Raw genomic sequence first — 15,245 nt, 5'->3', positions numbered from 1 at the left:
TATTTAAAATTTTAGGGGGGCGAGGCTTAGAACTCTTTACATAACTTTATAACTATCCCTCTATCTTTTCTACAGCTTTTAGGGTGCTGTTTTACATTCACACATTGAATCAGGCCAGGCGCGGTGGCTCACACCTGTAATTCCAGCACTTTGAGAGGCCGAGGCAGGTGAATCACCTGAGGTCAGGAGTTCGGGACAAACCTGGCCAACATGGAGAAACCCCATGAAACTCGAGAGCCTGAGGCAGGAGAATCACTTGAACCCGGCAGGCAGAGCAGTGAGCCGAGACTGCGCCCCTCGCGCTCCAGCCTGGGTGACAGAGCGAGACTCTGCCTCAAAAATAATCATCATAAAATATTGAATAAAGCTGGTATACAGTCAACTCTCCACACCCACAGATTCAGCCAACCACAGACAGAAAGTATTGGGGAAGAAAACAAAAAAACCCGAGACAACAATTAGAAAGAACACAGGGAAAACAGCACCACATACCCATGGTCTACACAGCATGGATGTCATTCGGTGTTGGAAGGAATCTAGAGATGAATTAAAGTGCAGGGTGTAGGAGGCTGGGCGCCGTGGCTCACACCTGTAATCCCAGCACTTTGGGAGGCCGAGGCGGGCAGATCCCTTGAGGTCAGGAGTTTGAGACCAGCCGGGCCAACATGGTGAAACTCCATCTCTACCAAAAATACAAATATCACCCGGGCGTGATGGCACATGCCTGTAATCCCAGCTACTCGGGAGGCTGAGGCAGGAGACTCACTTGAACCCGGGAGGCGGAGGTTGCAGGGAGCTGAGATCATGCTACTGCACTCCAGCCTGGGCGACAGAGGGAGATTCCATCTCGAAAAAATAAAAATAAAAATAAAAAATAAAGTGCATGGGGGGTGCTCATGGGTTGTGTGCAGATGCCACACTGTTTGATATCTGGGACTGGACATCCTTGGATTTTGGTGTCCTCTGGGGTCCTGGTGAGGAAGGAGACCTAAGCGTCAAAGACCACCTCCCCCTTAACTTCCACACTGCATTTCAATAGAAGTAAAGGCTGGCAGACCGGGGGCCACGTTAAGTGCCCTCCTGTAGGTCGCAGGCATGGTATGCAGGAATCTTTCCGGAAAGCATTGATTTTACTTAAACACGATCACACCCCCATCTAAGTCCCCTACCCCATGGCTACTCCATGGACCACGACCCTTTCATATGTAATTTCTGGAGCCGTGAGCCCAAGACCCTCTCACGTGTAATTTCTAGAGGTGTAAGTCCTTATAAGGTCAGGGATTTTCTTTGTCCGGGGGCTCGGCTATTTGGGGCATCCAGACCCACCGCAGCCCCCGGCCAAATAATTCACCACTTCCTTCCCAGTTGGGTGTTAGAGAGGCTTGTTTCGAGGCCCTTCGTGCTTTACTGGGACCAACACCCTGTGGGCACCAAGGGTCCACTGTGTATTTCAGTGTGAGTACGAGCTGGGAATCTACGCCATTCTACCCCAATGCTGAGCCCATGGTTCAGACGCCCCATGTTCCACACCTGGCGTACACCCTGACCAACGCGCTCCGGCCAGCACGTGGGCGCCATCGAGCGCATGCTCACGTCTCATGCTCGGCGCACACCCTCAGGTCACGCCTCTCTGTTACTCCGTGGGAATCTTTCCACCCATGTACGTTTACAGCTTGACTATAAATCTCCCATCCATTTTTCTTCCTTCTCACATCCGTTAAGTAGTCTCACCAACGTATAGTTTAAAATCTTTCTGTCAACTTCCAAAAATACAAAACCAGGCTAGGTGCGGTGGTTTATGTCTGTAATCCCAGCACTGTGGGAGGCTGGGGCGAGAGAATCGCTTGAGCCCAGGAGTTTGAGACCAGCCTGGGTAACACAGCAAGACCCCATCTCTAGCAAAAATCTAAAGAGTTAACTGGGCGTGGTAGTGGTGAGAAGTTAAAAAGTTCCTTTTTAAAGTTTCCTTTCTTGTTAAAGAATAAGTATGACAGCCGGGCGCGGTGGCTCAAGCCTGTAATCCCAGCACTTTGGGAGGCCGAGGCGGGTGAATCACGAGGTCAAGAGATCGAGGCCATCCTGGTCAACATGGTGAAACCCCGTCTCTACTAAAAAAATACAAAAAATTAGCTGGGCATGGTGGCACGTGCCTGTAATCCCAGCAACTCAGGAGGCTGAGGCAGGAGAATTGCCTGAACCCAGGAGGCGGAGGTTGCGGTGAGCCGAGATTGCGCCGTTGCACTCCAGCCTGGGCAACAAGAGTGAAACTCTGTCTCAAAAAAAAAAAAAAAAAAAAGAATAAGTATGCTAATGACTTTATGAAGCCCGATTCTAGGTAGCTGTTGGACAGGCACATAGCACATTCTATGTCCTTGTACTTTAACCAAGATATCTGTGCTGGACGTGCTCACAGGCATGTCCCATCTCTCCATTGCTTTTACCTGTTTAGAAAAGTTTTAGGTTATTAGCCAGTCGGGTTTTAGTTTAGATTGTGAGGTCTGGCTCCAGCCAACGGAGATCAGACACAGCAGTGAGGATGACCCCAAATGCGTGAGGGATAAAGTTGTGTGTTTTCCTTCGTTCAATGTACTCTCGTGGCAGGAGGGTACCCTTCCTGCAGCCCAGGAAGTAAACATTGCATTGCTGGAAGATCCTTTGTCTCAGTGCTGATTTTTCTTTGCCGCACCGAGCATCTGTTTCCAACAGTAGAGCACACCTGTAATCCCAGCTACTCGGGAGGCTGAGGCAGGAGGATTGCTTGAGCCCAGGAAGTCAAGGCTGCAATGAGCTATGATTTTGCCACTGCACTCCAGCCTGGGACACAGAGCGAAACCCTGTCTCAAAACCAAACCAAACCAAAACCATCAAACACATTCAGAGCTATACTACTGTTACACAGGAATTAGTTGGTTAGGTTAGCACATCACTCTGGGTGACAGCAGACACCTGTGTAGTACTGAACCTCCCACATTCTCTCTGGGGAAGGGCCCACCTCTCCATGGACTTTACCGTCCGCAGAGCCCCAGAGCTTTGTCCTCGCATGTCCTATGAATCAGATCTGGATTTTACAAGTTGGTTCTCATATTTTTGTTGCTATCGTGAATGAGCTCTCCACCCGCACTGTGCCTCAGGTCTGGTAAGTCCAGCTCGTGTAGAGGCTGCCTGCATTTCCCAAGTGCTGCAGGAGCAGGCTCACAGCCAAGCCCCCACCCACCGAGGAAAGAGCACACCTGGATCGAAGCTTCTGCCTACACCTGAGACCTAGGGCTGCCCGCAGGTGGCAGAAGCCCAGGAAATCGCTGTTCAATGAACATGTGACCGTCTCATGAGGGGTTGCGGGGAGGCAGGCAGCAGCGTGGGGAAGGTGGGAGAGCCCATCGATTTTTTACTCTGTAAAAAAGTAATCAACTTCACAAGCATCACTCTTCAATGTATGAAACTCCTTTGCTTTTCCTCAAAAGCAGAAGTCCTTTTATTACATGTGTTAGTTTCATTTTTTGATATTATTAGTGAATCCTATAATACTCTTAAATGCTATAGAAAAAGTCAGGATTTTGGCCAGGCACAGTGGCTCATGCCTGTAATCCCAGCACTCTGGGAGGCCGAGGTGGGTGGATTATTTGAGGCCAGGAGTTTGAGGCCAGCCTGGTCAACATGGTGGAACCCTGCCTCTACCAAAAAAAAAAAAAAAAAATTAGCTGGGCGTGGTGGGAGGCGCCTGTAGTCCAAGCTACTCAGGAAGAGAGTCGCTTGAACCCAGGAGGTGGAGGTTGCAGTGAGCTGAGATTGTGCCACCGCACTCTAGCCTGGGGGACAGCGTGAGACTCCATCTAAAAAAAAAAAAAAAAAAGAAAAAGAAAAGAGGATTTCAATTTCCAGAAACCAGAGGCTAAACTGACTGAGCAGGGCTTCCACTACACCTCCGTGTGGGGCGCCATCCGAGACCTCGTGTTCAGGCAGAGGTCAGGTCCGGCCCCCACCTGCCTGGACTCCCCTGCGCTCTCTAGTGAAGCCTGTATTGCTGGTGGGGCTTTATCCCAGTGAGCACAGCCAGGTTAGGCTTTTCCAGGTGGCCAGGGGGACGGCTGCACGCAGTCAGAAGGCAAGTTCAAGGACAGGGACAGAGGGCAAGTACAATCGAGCTGAAGTTCACCGCTAGCAAAACGTCCTCAGAGTCACAAGAGCCAAGCCTGAATCAGCGCTGCTCTGTCACGGCCCGAGGGTGACCCGAGAGCGCCCGTCCTGGGCAGCCTTCCTCGGCTGGCAGGGACTCGAGGGCTGAAGTGCCAGGTGGCTCTGCCAGCAAGCACGGGGTGGCGGGGAGCGTTCTGTCCAACTATTGACTCGGGCTACCTGCTGACAGTCTGCAGAGGGCACGCCGGCGGCCTCACACAGGGCTGCGTCCTGCTTCCTTTTCTTGCTGGGCATGGCATTAGCAGCTTCCCACTCATCGGACATGAGGTCTACAGTAGCATCTACCAAAACCTCTGATGCAGCTCCCTGTTGAAACACGACCCCTTCAGACAGGGCAGGGATGTGCACCCCACACACAGCTTCGGCAGACTCACACCTCAAGGGCCACCTCCTTTCCGGAAGGCCCAGGCAGGGACACCCACGGTGGGCACTGACCAGGTCCCCAGCACCCTCTGCCTCCAGGGCCCACGGGCAGGAGGGCGTGGGGAGACCAAGCAGCGGCTCCTGCAGACGGGCAGGGCAAATCCACATAAGAGAAGAACTGCCCATGCCAGAGGCGGCACTCTGCCAGGCTCCCAGCGCCCCTGAGCCTCCACCCGACTGCCTGGGCTTGTGCTCAGAGCACAGACGCACTGCAGAGACTGACCCAGAAGGAACAGGCAGGTGCCGGCACCCCAGGTCCAGCCGGGCCAGGCCTCCTGAGCCCCCAGAGCAGCGGGCATGCTCATCCAGCACCTCCCTTCCACACCAGGCACGGCCGGGAGACCTCACAGCCAGACGCAGCCGGAAGCTGGGGAGGGGACGCTCCACCAGAGCCTCCGACCCGTCGATGCCTCCAACCCAAACGGCCCTGCCCCAACGGAGTCTCCTCTTCCCTCATCGGGACCCACAGCCCAGCAGCCAAGGCCCAGAGCCTCTCGAGAGGAAGAGCCCGCAAAGGGCACCCAGTGAGTCAGCATCCAGCGGCCACCAAAGGAGAGGCCGAGCGGAGGACAGCTGTGCCAGGGGCTGGCGCGGACCCCTCTCTGTGTGCCCTCTCCACCCACCCATGACTGCAGTGAGGCCCGACCACCTGACTCAGCTGCAGGGCGAGGCTGGCCAGGCAGCCTGCTCACCATCTCGGCTCCTGGGGCCACCCGCCTTGGCTCCCGGCACCCTCCTCACCATGGTTAGAATGTGGCATTCTACGCTTAGAGAACCGTCCTCTAGAACACGGACACCGCTCTCAGCTTGAGAATTCAAAAGGCTCGCCATGGGATTGGGGACACACACAAAAACCCCTGTAAGTTAGTCACCAGAGTCATCCCGTCAGCCCCGGTAAGCCAGTCACCAGACACCCCATCAGCGTTCACTTTGCATTCATTCTGAACTTCTCTCATGTATGGATATGTGTATAATTAGGCTTTTTTTTTGAGACAGAGTCTTACTCTGTTGCCCAGGCTGGAGTGCAGTGGCGCGATCTAGGCTCACTGCAACCTCTGTCTCTCCCGGGTTCAAGCGACTCCCCTGCCTCGGCCTCCCGAGTAGCTGGGATTACACGTGTGCGCCACCACATCAGGCTAATTTTTGTATTTTTAGTAGACACGGGGTTTCCCCACGTTGGCCAGGCTGGTCTCCAACTCCTGAACTCAGGTGATCCACCTGCCTCAGCCTCCCAAAGTTCTGGGATTACGGGCGTCAGCCACAGCACCTGGCCCTAGTTCCAATTTTCTTCACCTCAGAAAGAAATCCCGCAACAACGGCTCCCTGTTCCCCACTCCTCCCAGCCAAGCCCTGATCTGTGTCCTGTCTCCAAGGGTGAGTCTGTGGTGGATATTCATATCAGGGGAATCACACATGTCGTCTTGTGTCTGGCATCTTTATTTAGCATGTTTCTAGCTGGGTGCGGTGGCTCACGCCTGTAATCCCAGCACTTTGGGAGGTCGAGGCGGGTGGATCACGAGGTCAAGAGATCGAGACCATCCTGGTCAACATGGTGAAACCCCGTCTCTACTAAAAATACAAAAAACTAGCTGGGCATGGTGGCGCGTGCCTGTAATCCGAGCTACTCAGGAGGCTGAGGCAAGAGAATTGCCTGAACCCAGGAGGCGGAGGTTGCGGTGAGCTGAGATCGCGCCATTGCACTCCAGCCTGGGTAACAAGAGCGAAACTCCGTCTCAAAAAAAAAAAAAAAAAAAAAAGCATGTTTCTGAGGCTCATCCATGCTGCAGCACACGTGCATATATTCTTTCTTATGGCTGAATACTACTCCACTGTATGTGTGTACCAGGCTTTGTTTAACTGTTTATCCACTGACGGACACTTGGGCTGCTTCCACGGTTTGCCTGTTGTGAATAACGCTGCTATATACATTCATGTTCAAGTACGTGTTTTCATTTCTCTTGGGCGTCTATCTATACGTGGAATCCCTGGCTCTTGGACAAGCAGCCACACTGTTTTCCTTGGTGGCTGCAGCATTTGACATGCCCAGCAACACTACGCAACATTTCCCATCTGTTCACATCCTCACCAACACTTATTATTTTCCTTCCTTCTCTCTCTCTCTTTTTGAGACAGGATCTCACAGTCACCGGGTGAGCCACCGCACCCGGCCTCTTTCACTGTTCTCTTGTTTGTGTGTTTTATTCTCTTGTTCAATATTCCAGGAAAATGTTTTCACTCTTTTCACATCTTCAGTGTCACCTCTACATGTTACAAATTCAAACAGATTTCCACTAACAGAAAAATTTAAAACATTAAAAAATAAGGCCGGGCGCAGTGGCTCAAGCCTGTAATCCTAGCACTTTGGGAGGCCGAGGCGGGTGGATCACGAGGTCGAGAGATCGAGACCATCCTGGTCAACAAGGTGAAACCCCGTCTCTACTAAAAATACAAAAAATCAGCTGGGCATGGTGGCGCGTGCCTGTAATCCCAGCTACTCAGGAGGCTGAGGCAGGAGAATTGCCTGAACCCAGGAGGCGGAAGTTGCGGTGAGCCGAGATCACGCCATTGCACTCCAGCCTGGGTAACAAGAGCGAAACTCTGTCTCAAAATAAATAAATAAATAAATAAATAAATAAAATTAAAAAAAAATAAATAAAAAATAGGCCAGGCGTGGTGGCTCACGTCTATGATCCCAGCACTTTGGGAGGCCAAGGTGGGAGGATGGCTTGAGGTCAGGAGTTCAAGACCAGCCTGGCCAACATGCTGAAACCCTGTCTCACTAAAAATTCAAAAATTAGCCAAGCAGGGGGGCCCGGCACCTGAAATCCCAGCTACTCAGGAGGCTGAGGCAGGAGAATCGCTTGAATCCAGAAGGCGGACGCTGCAGTGAGCCGAGATCACACCACTGCACTCCCAGCCTGGGAGACAGAGGTGAAACTGTGTCTTAAAAATAAATTAAAATAGACCAGGTGTGGTGCTCCCGCCTGTAATCCCAGCACTTTGGGAGGCTGAGGCGGGTGGATCACGAGGTCAAGAGATGGAGAGCATCCTGGCCAACATGGTGAAACCCCGTCTCTACTAAAAATACAAAAGTTAGCTGGGTGTGGTGGCCCACAACTGTAGTCCCAGATACTTGGGAAGTTGAGGCAGGAGAATCGCTTGAACCTGGGAGGTGGGGGTTGCAGTGAGCTGAGATCGTGCCACTGCACTCCAGCCTGGGTGACAGAGTGAGACTCCATCTTAAAAAAAAAAAAAAGAAAGCCGGGCGCGGTGGCTCAAGCCTGTAATCCCAGTACTTTGGGAGGCCGAGGCGGGTGGATCACGAGGTCAAGAGATCGAGACCATCCTGGTCAACAAGGTGAAACCCCGTCTCTACTAAAAATACAAAAATTAGCTGGGCGTGGTGGTGCGTGCCTGTAATCCCAGCTACTCAGGAGGCTGAGGCAGGAGAATTGCCTGAACCCAGGAGGCGGAGGTTGCGGTGAGCCGAGATCGCGCCATTGCACTCCAGCCTGGGTAACAGGAGCGAAACTCCGTCTCAAAAAAAAAAAAAAAAAAAATGGCCAGGTACGGTGGCTTATGCCTGTAATCCCAGGACTTTGGGAGGCCAAGGCAGTGTATCATCTGAGGTCAGGAGTTCAAGACCAGCCTGACCAACATGGAGAAACCCTGTCTCTACTAGAAATACAAAATTGCGCCGGGCGCAGTGGCTCAAGCCTGTAATCCCAGCACTTTGGGAGGCCGAGGTGGGTGGATCACGAGGTCAAGAGATCGAGACCATCCTGGTCAACATGGTGAAACCCCGTCTCTACTAAAGGTGCAAAACATTAGCTGGGCATGGTGGCACGTGCCTGTAATGCCAGCTACTCAGGAGGCTGAGGCAGGAGAATTGCCTGAACCCAGGAGGCGGAGGTTGCGGTGAGCCGAGATCGCGCCATTGCACTCCAGCCTGGGCAACAAGAGCGAAACTCTGTCTCAAAAAAAAAAAAAAAAAGAAATACAAAATTAGCTGGGCATGGTGGCAGGTGCCTGTAATCCCAGCTACTCAGGAGGCTGAGGCAGGAGAATCGCTTGAACCTGGGAGGTGGAGGTCACAGTGAGCAGAGATCGTGCCATTGCACTCCCGCCTGGGCAACAAGAGTGAAACTCAAAATAAAAAAAAATTTTAAAAAAAACAAAGCAAAAAAAAATTAATTAATTAAAAATAAATAAATGATAACGTCTCTGTTCCTTTAGCTGGCTGTCAGTTACTGGTTTGACAGTGATTTCCTTAAAACATCTAACGCCAAAACACAGAAAAGGAAAAAGAAGAAAATAATCCCCTCTCAGTCCTTGGGGACTGGGCCTGAGTTGGGGCCCTCCTCCTACACTCAGCCGCCCCTGCCCACTGCCCCAGGGCTTCTCAGCTGTTCCCTGAGCCCGCAGCCTGCTTGAGCGTTTGTGTGGCTTCCTACATCCCCATTAGATCCATGGGAACTTTCTCAACATTTTATTCCGCCAAGTAATGCAAGCTTTAGCTTTTCTTCTGCCTTTGGGCAGGTTTACTGTTTGCCCCAGATGGCAGCTTTTCATCACCACGTTTCCACCCTGACGGAGTTCCAAGTTAGGTATAAAAAAGGGGTTACCCGGCCGGACACAGTGGCTCAAGCTTGTGATCCCAGCACTTTGGGAGCCGAGGTGGGTGGTCTCAGGAGTTTGAGACCAGCCTGGCCAGCGTGGTGAAACCCTGTCTCTACTAAAGATACAAAAATTAGCTGGGCATGGTGGCGCATGCCTTTAGTCCCAGTTAGTCGGGAGACTGAGGCAGAAGAATCGCCTGAACCCGGGAGGCAGAGGTTGCAGTGAGCTGAGATCAAGTCATTGCACTGCAGCCTAAGCAACAAAGCCAGACTCCATCGCAAAAAAAAAAAAGGCGGGAGGGTTACCCAAACTTCCAGCATCCCATGTGGTCCCGGCTTGGGGTGGCCTTGGTTGCTCTGGAGGAGGTAAGTCTCTAAGGGAATGACACAAGCACACACACCCCAGCACACACACACACACCCCACTCACACACGCCAACACACAATACACCCGACTCACACACCCCAGCACACACACACACCCGACTCACACACCCCAACACACACACACACCCGACTCACACACCCCAACACACACACATACACCCCACTCACACACGCCAACACACAATACACCCGACTCACACACCCCAACACACACACACACCCCACTCACACACGCCAACACACAATACACCCGACTCACACACCCCAACACACACACACACCCCACTCACACACGCCAACACACAATACACCCGACTCACACACCCCAACACACACACATACACCCCACTCACACACGCCAACACACAATACACCCGACTCACACACCCCAACACACACACACCCCACTCACACACGCCAACACACAATACACCCGACTCACACACCCCAGCACACACACACACCCCACTCACACACGCCAACACACAATACACCCGACTCACACACCCCAACACACACACATACACCCCACTCACACACGCCAACACACAATACACCCGACTCACACACCCCAACACACACACACCCCACTCACACACGCCAACACACAATACACCTGACTCACACACCCCAACACACACACATACACCCCACTCACACACGCAAACACACAATACACCCGACTCACACACCCCAACACACACACATACACCTCACTCACACACGCCAACACACAATAGACCCGACTCACACACCCAAACACACAAACACCCCACTCACGCCAACACACAATACACCCGACTCACACACCCAAACACACACACATACACCCCACTCACACACCCAAACACACACATGCACCCCACTCACACCCACACACACATACACCCCACTCACACACCCAAACACACACACATACACCCCACTCACACACCCAAACACACACACATGCACCCCACTCACACATCCACACACACATACACCCCACTCACACCCAAACACACACACATACACCCCACTCACACACCCAAACACACACACATGCACCCCACTCACACACCCACACACACCCCACTCACACACCCACACACATACACCCCACTCACACACCCAAACACACATGCACCCCACTCACACACCCAAACACACACATACACCCCACACACACCCAAACACACACACACACCCCACTCACACACCCAAACACATACACATACACCCCACTCACACACCCAAACACACACACATACACCCCACTTACACACCCAAACACACACACACACCCTACTCACCCCAACACACACACTCCACTCACACACCCCAACACACACACATACACTCCACTCACACACCCCAACACACATACACCCTACTCACACACCCCAACTCACACACACACACCCCACTCATACACACCCCACTCACACACATACACTCCACTCACACACCCCAACACACACACATACACTCCACTCACACACCCCAACACACACATACACCCCACCACACACACATACACCTCACTCATACACACCCCAACACACACACAACCCACTCATACACACCCCAACATACACACATATATCCCACTCACACACCCCAACACAAACACATACATCCCTCACACACCCCAACACACACACACACACACCCTACTCACACACAGCCCAGCATACACACATATACCCCACTCACACACCCCAACACACACGCATACATCCCTCACACACCCCAACACACACACACACCCCACTCAAACACCCCAACACACACACATATACCCCAACACACACACATACATCCCACTCATACACACCCCAACATACACACATATACTCCACTCACACACCCTAACACACACACATACACCCCTCACACACCCCAACACACACACACACCCCACTCACACACACCCCCCCCCGGCGCACCCCACAGAGCACAGCACTGCAGCTGCATCACTTCCCACCACAGCCCAACCACAGAGTGCTACCTGCCAGGAACAACACACAGAAAACCAGCCCCAGGGCAGACACAGAAAGACAGCGTCCCCTTCTCAGCGTGCAGCAAGTAACCCAGCAGCTGGGCATGGCCCTCTGTGTCTTCCCAGGCTGAGCTAGAGCCAGCAGCCCTTCTCTTCCAACCGTTCTCCTTCAACATATACAGGACACTCCCCTTGAGAGCCTCTCCTAGCACTCCAACTGGGACTCTTCCCGAGGAGGCATTCTCTTGGTGTCTAACACACCCAAGGGGCTGTTGGAGGCCATAGGGAGGCAACAGATGGCTCGGCCACACCCCTCTAAGAACTGCAACCTGCCAGCCAGCACATTTCCAGAGCACCCACCCTGCACCCAAAGCTTCAAAGCCCCTCTGGGCATGCGCCTTCAATGCAGAGGCCTACAGAAGCACAAGACACGCACATGGCGGAAGCTAAGGTCCCTGCCCTGAAACTGCAAGGCACCTCAGAGCCTGCACCCTCAACACAAAGAGACCCACGGAAGCATGCGACACCCGGCAGCAGCTCGGGCCCCACCCCCAGCCACAGCTTCTGGGAGGCACATGTATATTGGATCTGGTAGAAAGAAAAGGAAGGCAGAGGCTGGGCAAAGTGGCTCGTGCCTGTGATCCCAGCACTCTGGGAGGCCGAGGTGGGTGGATCGCCTGAGGTCAGGAGTTCAAGACCAGCCTGGCCAACATGGTGAAACCCTGTCTCTACTAAATACAAAAAATTAGTCGGGTATGGTGGTGCATGCCTATAGTCCCAGCTACTTGGGAGGCTGAGGCAGGAGAATTGCTTGAACCTGGAAGGTGGAGGCTGCCGTGAGCCGAGATCGAGCCACTGCACTCCACCCTGGGCAACAAAAGTGAAACTGTCTCAAAAAAAAAAAAAAAAGGAAGGCGGAGGCCCCAGGAGGTGTGGAACCCACAGACTCCTGCCAGAGCCAAATCAGGTGCAGAAGGGCGGCTCTGCTGCAGCCCTGCGGGCAGGTTCAATGGGCTGAGACATGGTGGCATTTTGGGGGCCAGCTGGGCAGCTGTGATTATCCTGGGCAGAGTGAGCAGCGGGGAGCGGGGGAGCCAGAGGCAGTGCACTCACTCTTTGGACGGTCCAGGAGGCATCAGAACAGGGCTCATCTGGGTTTTCTTGCCAACCCTCTGAGCCCAGGGACAAACGCGGGCTCCCTTCCTCCTTCAGCTCCTGCCCACACTCCATCTCTTCCTCCGGGGCCGACGCCACTGTGGAGTTACTGTTCTCAGAATCTGTAACGGTAGACGAAGGAAGGATCAAATCTCAGAGAGAAGCACGGGAGCGTTAGGAAGGAAAACCCGGCATCCTCCCGGCGGGCGCACGGAGATGTCACCCTGCTCTGCCTCCAAGGTCATGCATTGGGCCTGCCGACCTGAGCAGGGTAGGGGTTCTGCTCCAGGTGCGTAGGAAGGAGCCAGGGACCTCAGCCTCAGGACAACAAGGGTGAACCAGACAAAAAGACCGCCCAGTCTGAGCACCCAGCCCCTCCCTCCCCACGTCCAGATCAGTGATTCACCTGGCGCTGTGCTGGGGTATCACCGCACCTCGAGCACCTCTAAAACAGCCTGGTACACTTTCCTCCCCTTCTGCCAACTTCCTCCTGTCTTCCCCAGGGTGGGCTCTCTCCCAGGGGCAGCCCAGGGGTCTCCCACAGCTTCCCTTGTCCTGGGACTAAGATGCTCACCCACGCAGAGCTGCCGCACAGACAGCACCGAGCACCCGCTCTGCCGGCCCCGGCCTCACTCCAGCCTCAGCCGTGGTGTGGACGTGCTTTGTCCAAAACTCGTGTTGACGTCGGATCCCCGTGCCAGTGCTGGGAGGCAGGGCTGGTGCGGGGGGCTGTGGGTCATGAGGGCAAATCCCTCACGAATGGCCCGGTGCTGTTCTCGGCGGTGGGGTCTCACTCTCCACAGACCGGATCACTCCCCCCGGGAATGGATCAGCATCCGCCAGACTGGCTTGTTATGAAGCCGGGACGCCCCTCGGCTTCGTCTTTCGCAGCTGTCAGCATCCCCATGAGCCCACTCTGCCACGTTGTGACGCGGCACATAAGCCCTCGCCAGAAGCCAGGCCCAGGCCCTGGAACTTCTCCATCTGCAGAACCGTGAGCTAAATAAACCTTTTTTCTTTTTCAATTACCCAGGCTCAGGTGTTCTTTTATGGCAACAGAAATGGACTAATACGCCCCTCAAGGAGTCCCTGTTTTCAATTCTGGGTCTTGATGACCCCACCACTCCCTGACACACACTCCAGATGGTGCCAGGCCAAGCCCGCATTTCTGTACAGACCCTTCGCTAAGGCCCCAGGCCTGCCCCAGCTGCAGCCCTGCTCTGGGCACTTCCTCCCCACACCCATTTCTATCACCCAGTTTCGTCACTGCGCTCCCCTCCTCTGAGACCTGGAGGGCAGGGACCACACAGCCCGTTTCCCTTTGAGTGCCAGCGTAGATGCATCCTAGAGCTCAAGAATTAATGAAGTTCGTTAGCAGGACTCAAAATTGCTAACAAGTACTCTAAACATCTACATACATACACACACAAGAAACATCAGAGCCAGAAAGTCAGAGCTGGCGAAGATCTGCAACCCGGAGCCCAAGGCCCATCCTCTGGGAGCTGGTATTTCACCTACTCCAGGGATTCTGAACCTGCTCCTCCCACCAGCCTGCCCTCCCACCAGGGGCGGGCCCTGGCTAGCTTAATCCCATCAGGACCCGACATTTACCCTGGCACCAGTGATCGACTAAGGGAAGGGCCAATCAGCAAGAAGTATGGAAGTATCCATACTTGACCCTTACTGGAGTTTCTGCCACTCAACGCGTTCTGGAAAGACCGTCAGACGCTGCTGGGAAACCACTGTCTGTTGTCCTCCACCTGTCGACCGAGCTGGCAGTGGAGATGGTCAGAGCCATCAGGACCAGAGAAATGGAGCAGAGCACTAGTACACTTGGACCCCTCAAGCCTGGAGTTGAGCAGAGGTGGCCCAGGACGTTTCTTTTGCGGAGCAAGCCCAGGAGGGCTGGGTTTCGGGCTGTGCCCAGCATAAGCAGTCCCAACAACCGCAGGTACCAACCAAAACCAAACGAGCTTCCCTGAAGAAACATGGGCCGTTCAAGAAAATACACATACAAGTGGTCTCTTAACTTCCAAAGAGATGCCTGGCATACCTGCTGATCAAGGAAATCAGAATGATGCCCCTGCAATGCCACTTCCACCCAACGACTGGCACAGATTAACAAGATTGAGGCTGGGCTCGGTTTCTCACGCCTGTAATCCCAGCACTTTGGGAGGCCTAGGCAGGCGGATCATGAGGTCAAGAAATTGAAACCAGCCTGGCCAACATGGTGTAACCCCGTCTCTAATAAAAATACAAAAATTAGCTGGGCGTGGTGGCTCACACCTGTAATCCCAGCTACTCGGGAGGCTGAGGCAGGAGAATCACTTGAACCTGGGAGGTGGAGGCTGCAGTGAGCCAAGATTGGGCCACTCCACTCCAGCCTGGCAACGGAGTGAGACTCAGTCTCAAAAAAAGAAAAAAAAAAAGATCGATCATTCTCAATGCCAGAGAGAATGTGAGTGGAACTCTAAAAGGCAGGGACC

At 53.5% G+C, this 15,245-nt stretch overlaps 1 protein-coding gene across 2 annotated transcripts in view; it reads right to left on the bottom strand.

The window, feature by feature from the left end:
- RNF213 (ring finger protein 213) overlaps positions 1-15,245 on the bottom strand; it is a 119,828-nt gene that overhangs the window by 94,670 nt on the left and 9,913 nt on the right. Inside the window, exons 3-4 of one of the 2 annotated variants that reach the window (XM_039477053.2) lie at positions 12,718-12,881; positions 4,354-4,500 (exon numbers count right to left, since the gene is read on the bottom strand). In XM_039477053.2, coding sequence (XP_039332987.2) covers positions 4,354-4,500; positions 12,718-12,881 — 311 coding nt within the window. The remainder of the gene's footprint in view (positions 1-4,353; positions 4,501-12,717; positions 12,882-15,245) is intronic. The other variant, XM_039477054.2, reaches the window with a different exon arrangement.

This window comes from Saimiri boliviensis, chromosome 17 (assembly GCF_048565385.1).
Source record: "Saimiri boliviensis isolate mSaiBol1 chromosome 17, mSaiBol1.pri, whole genome shotgun sequence".
In the NCBI taxonomy this organism is placed as follows: Eukaryota; Metazoa; Chordata; class Mammalia; order Primates; family Cebidae; genus Saimiri; species Saimiri boliviensis.
This window is presented reverse-complemented; position numbering and strand designations above follow the sequence as displayed.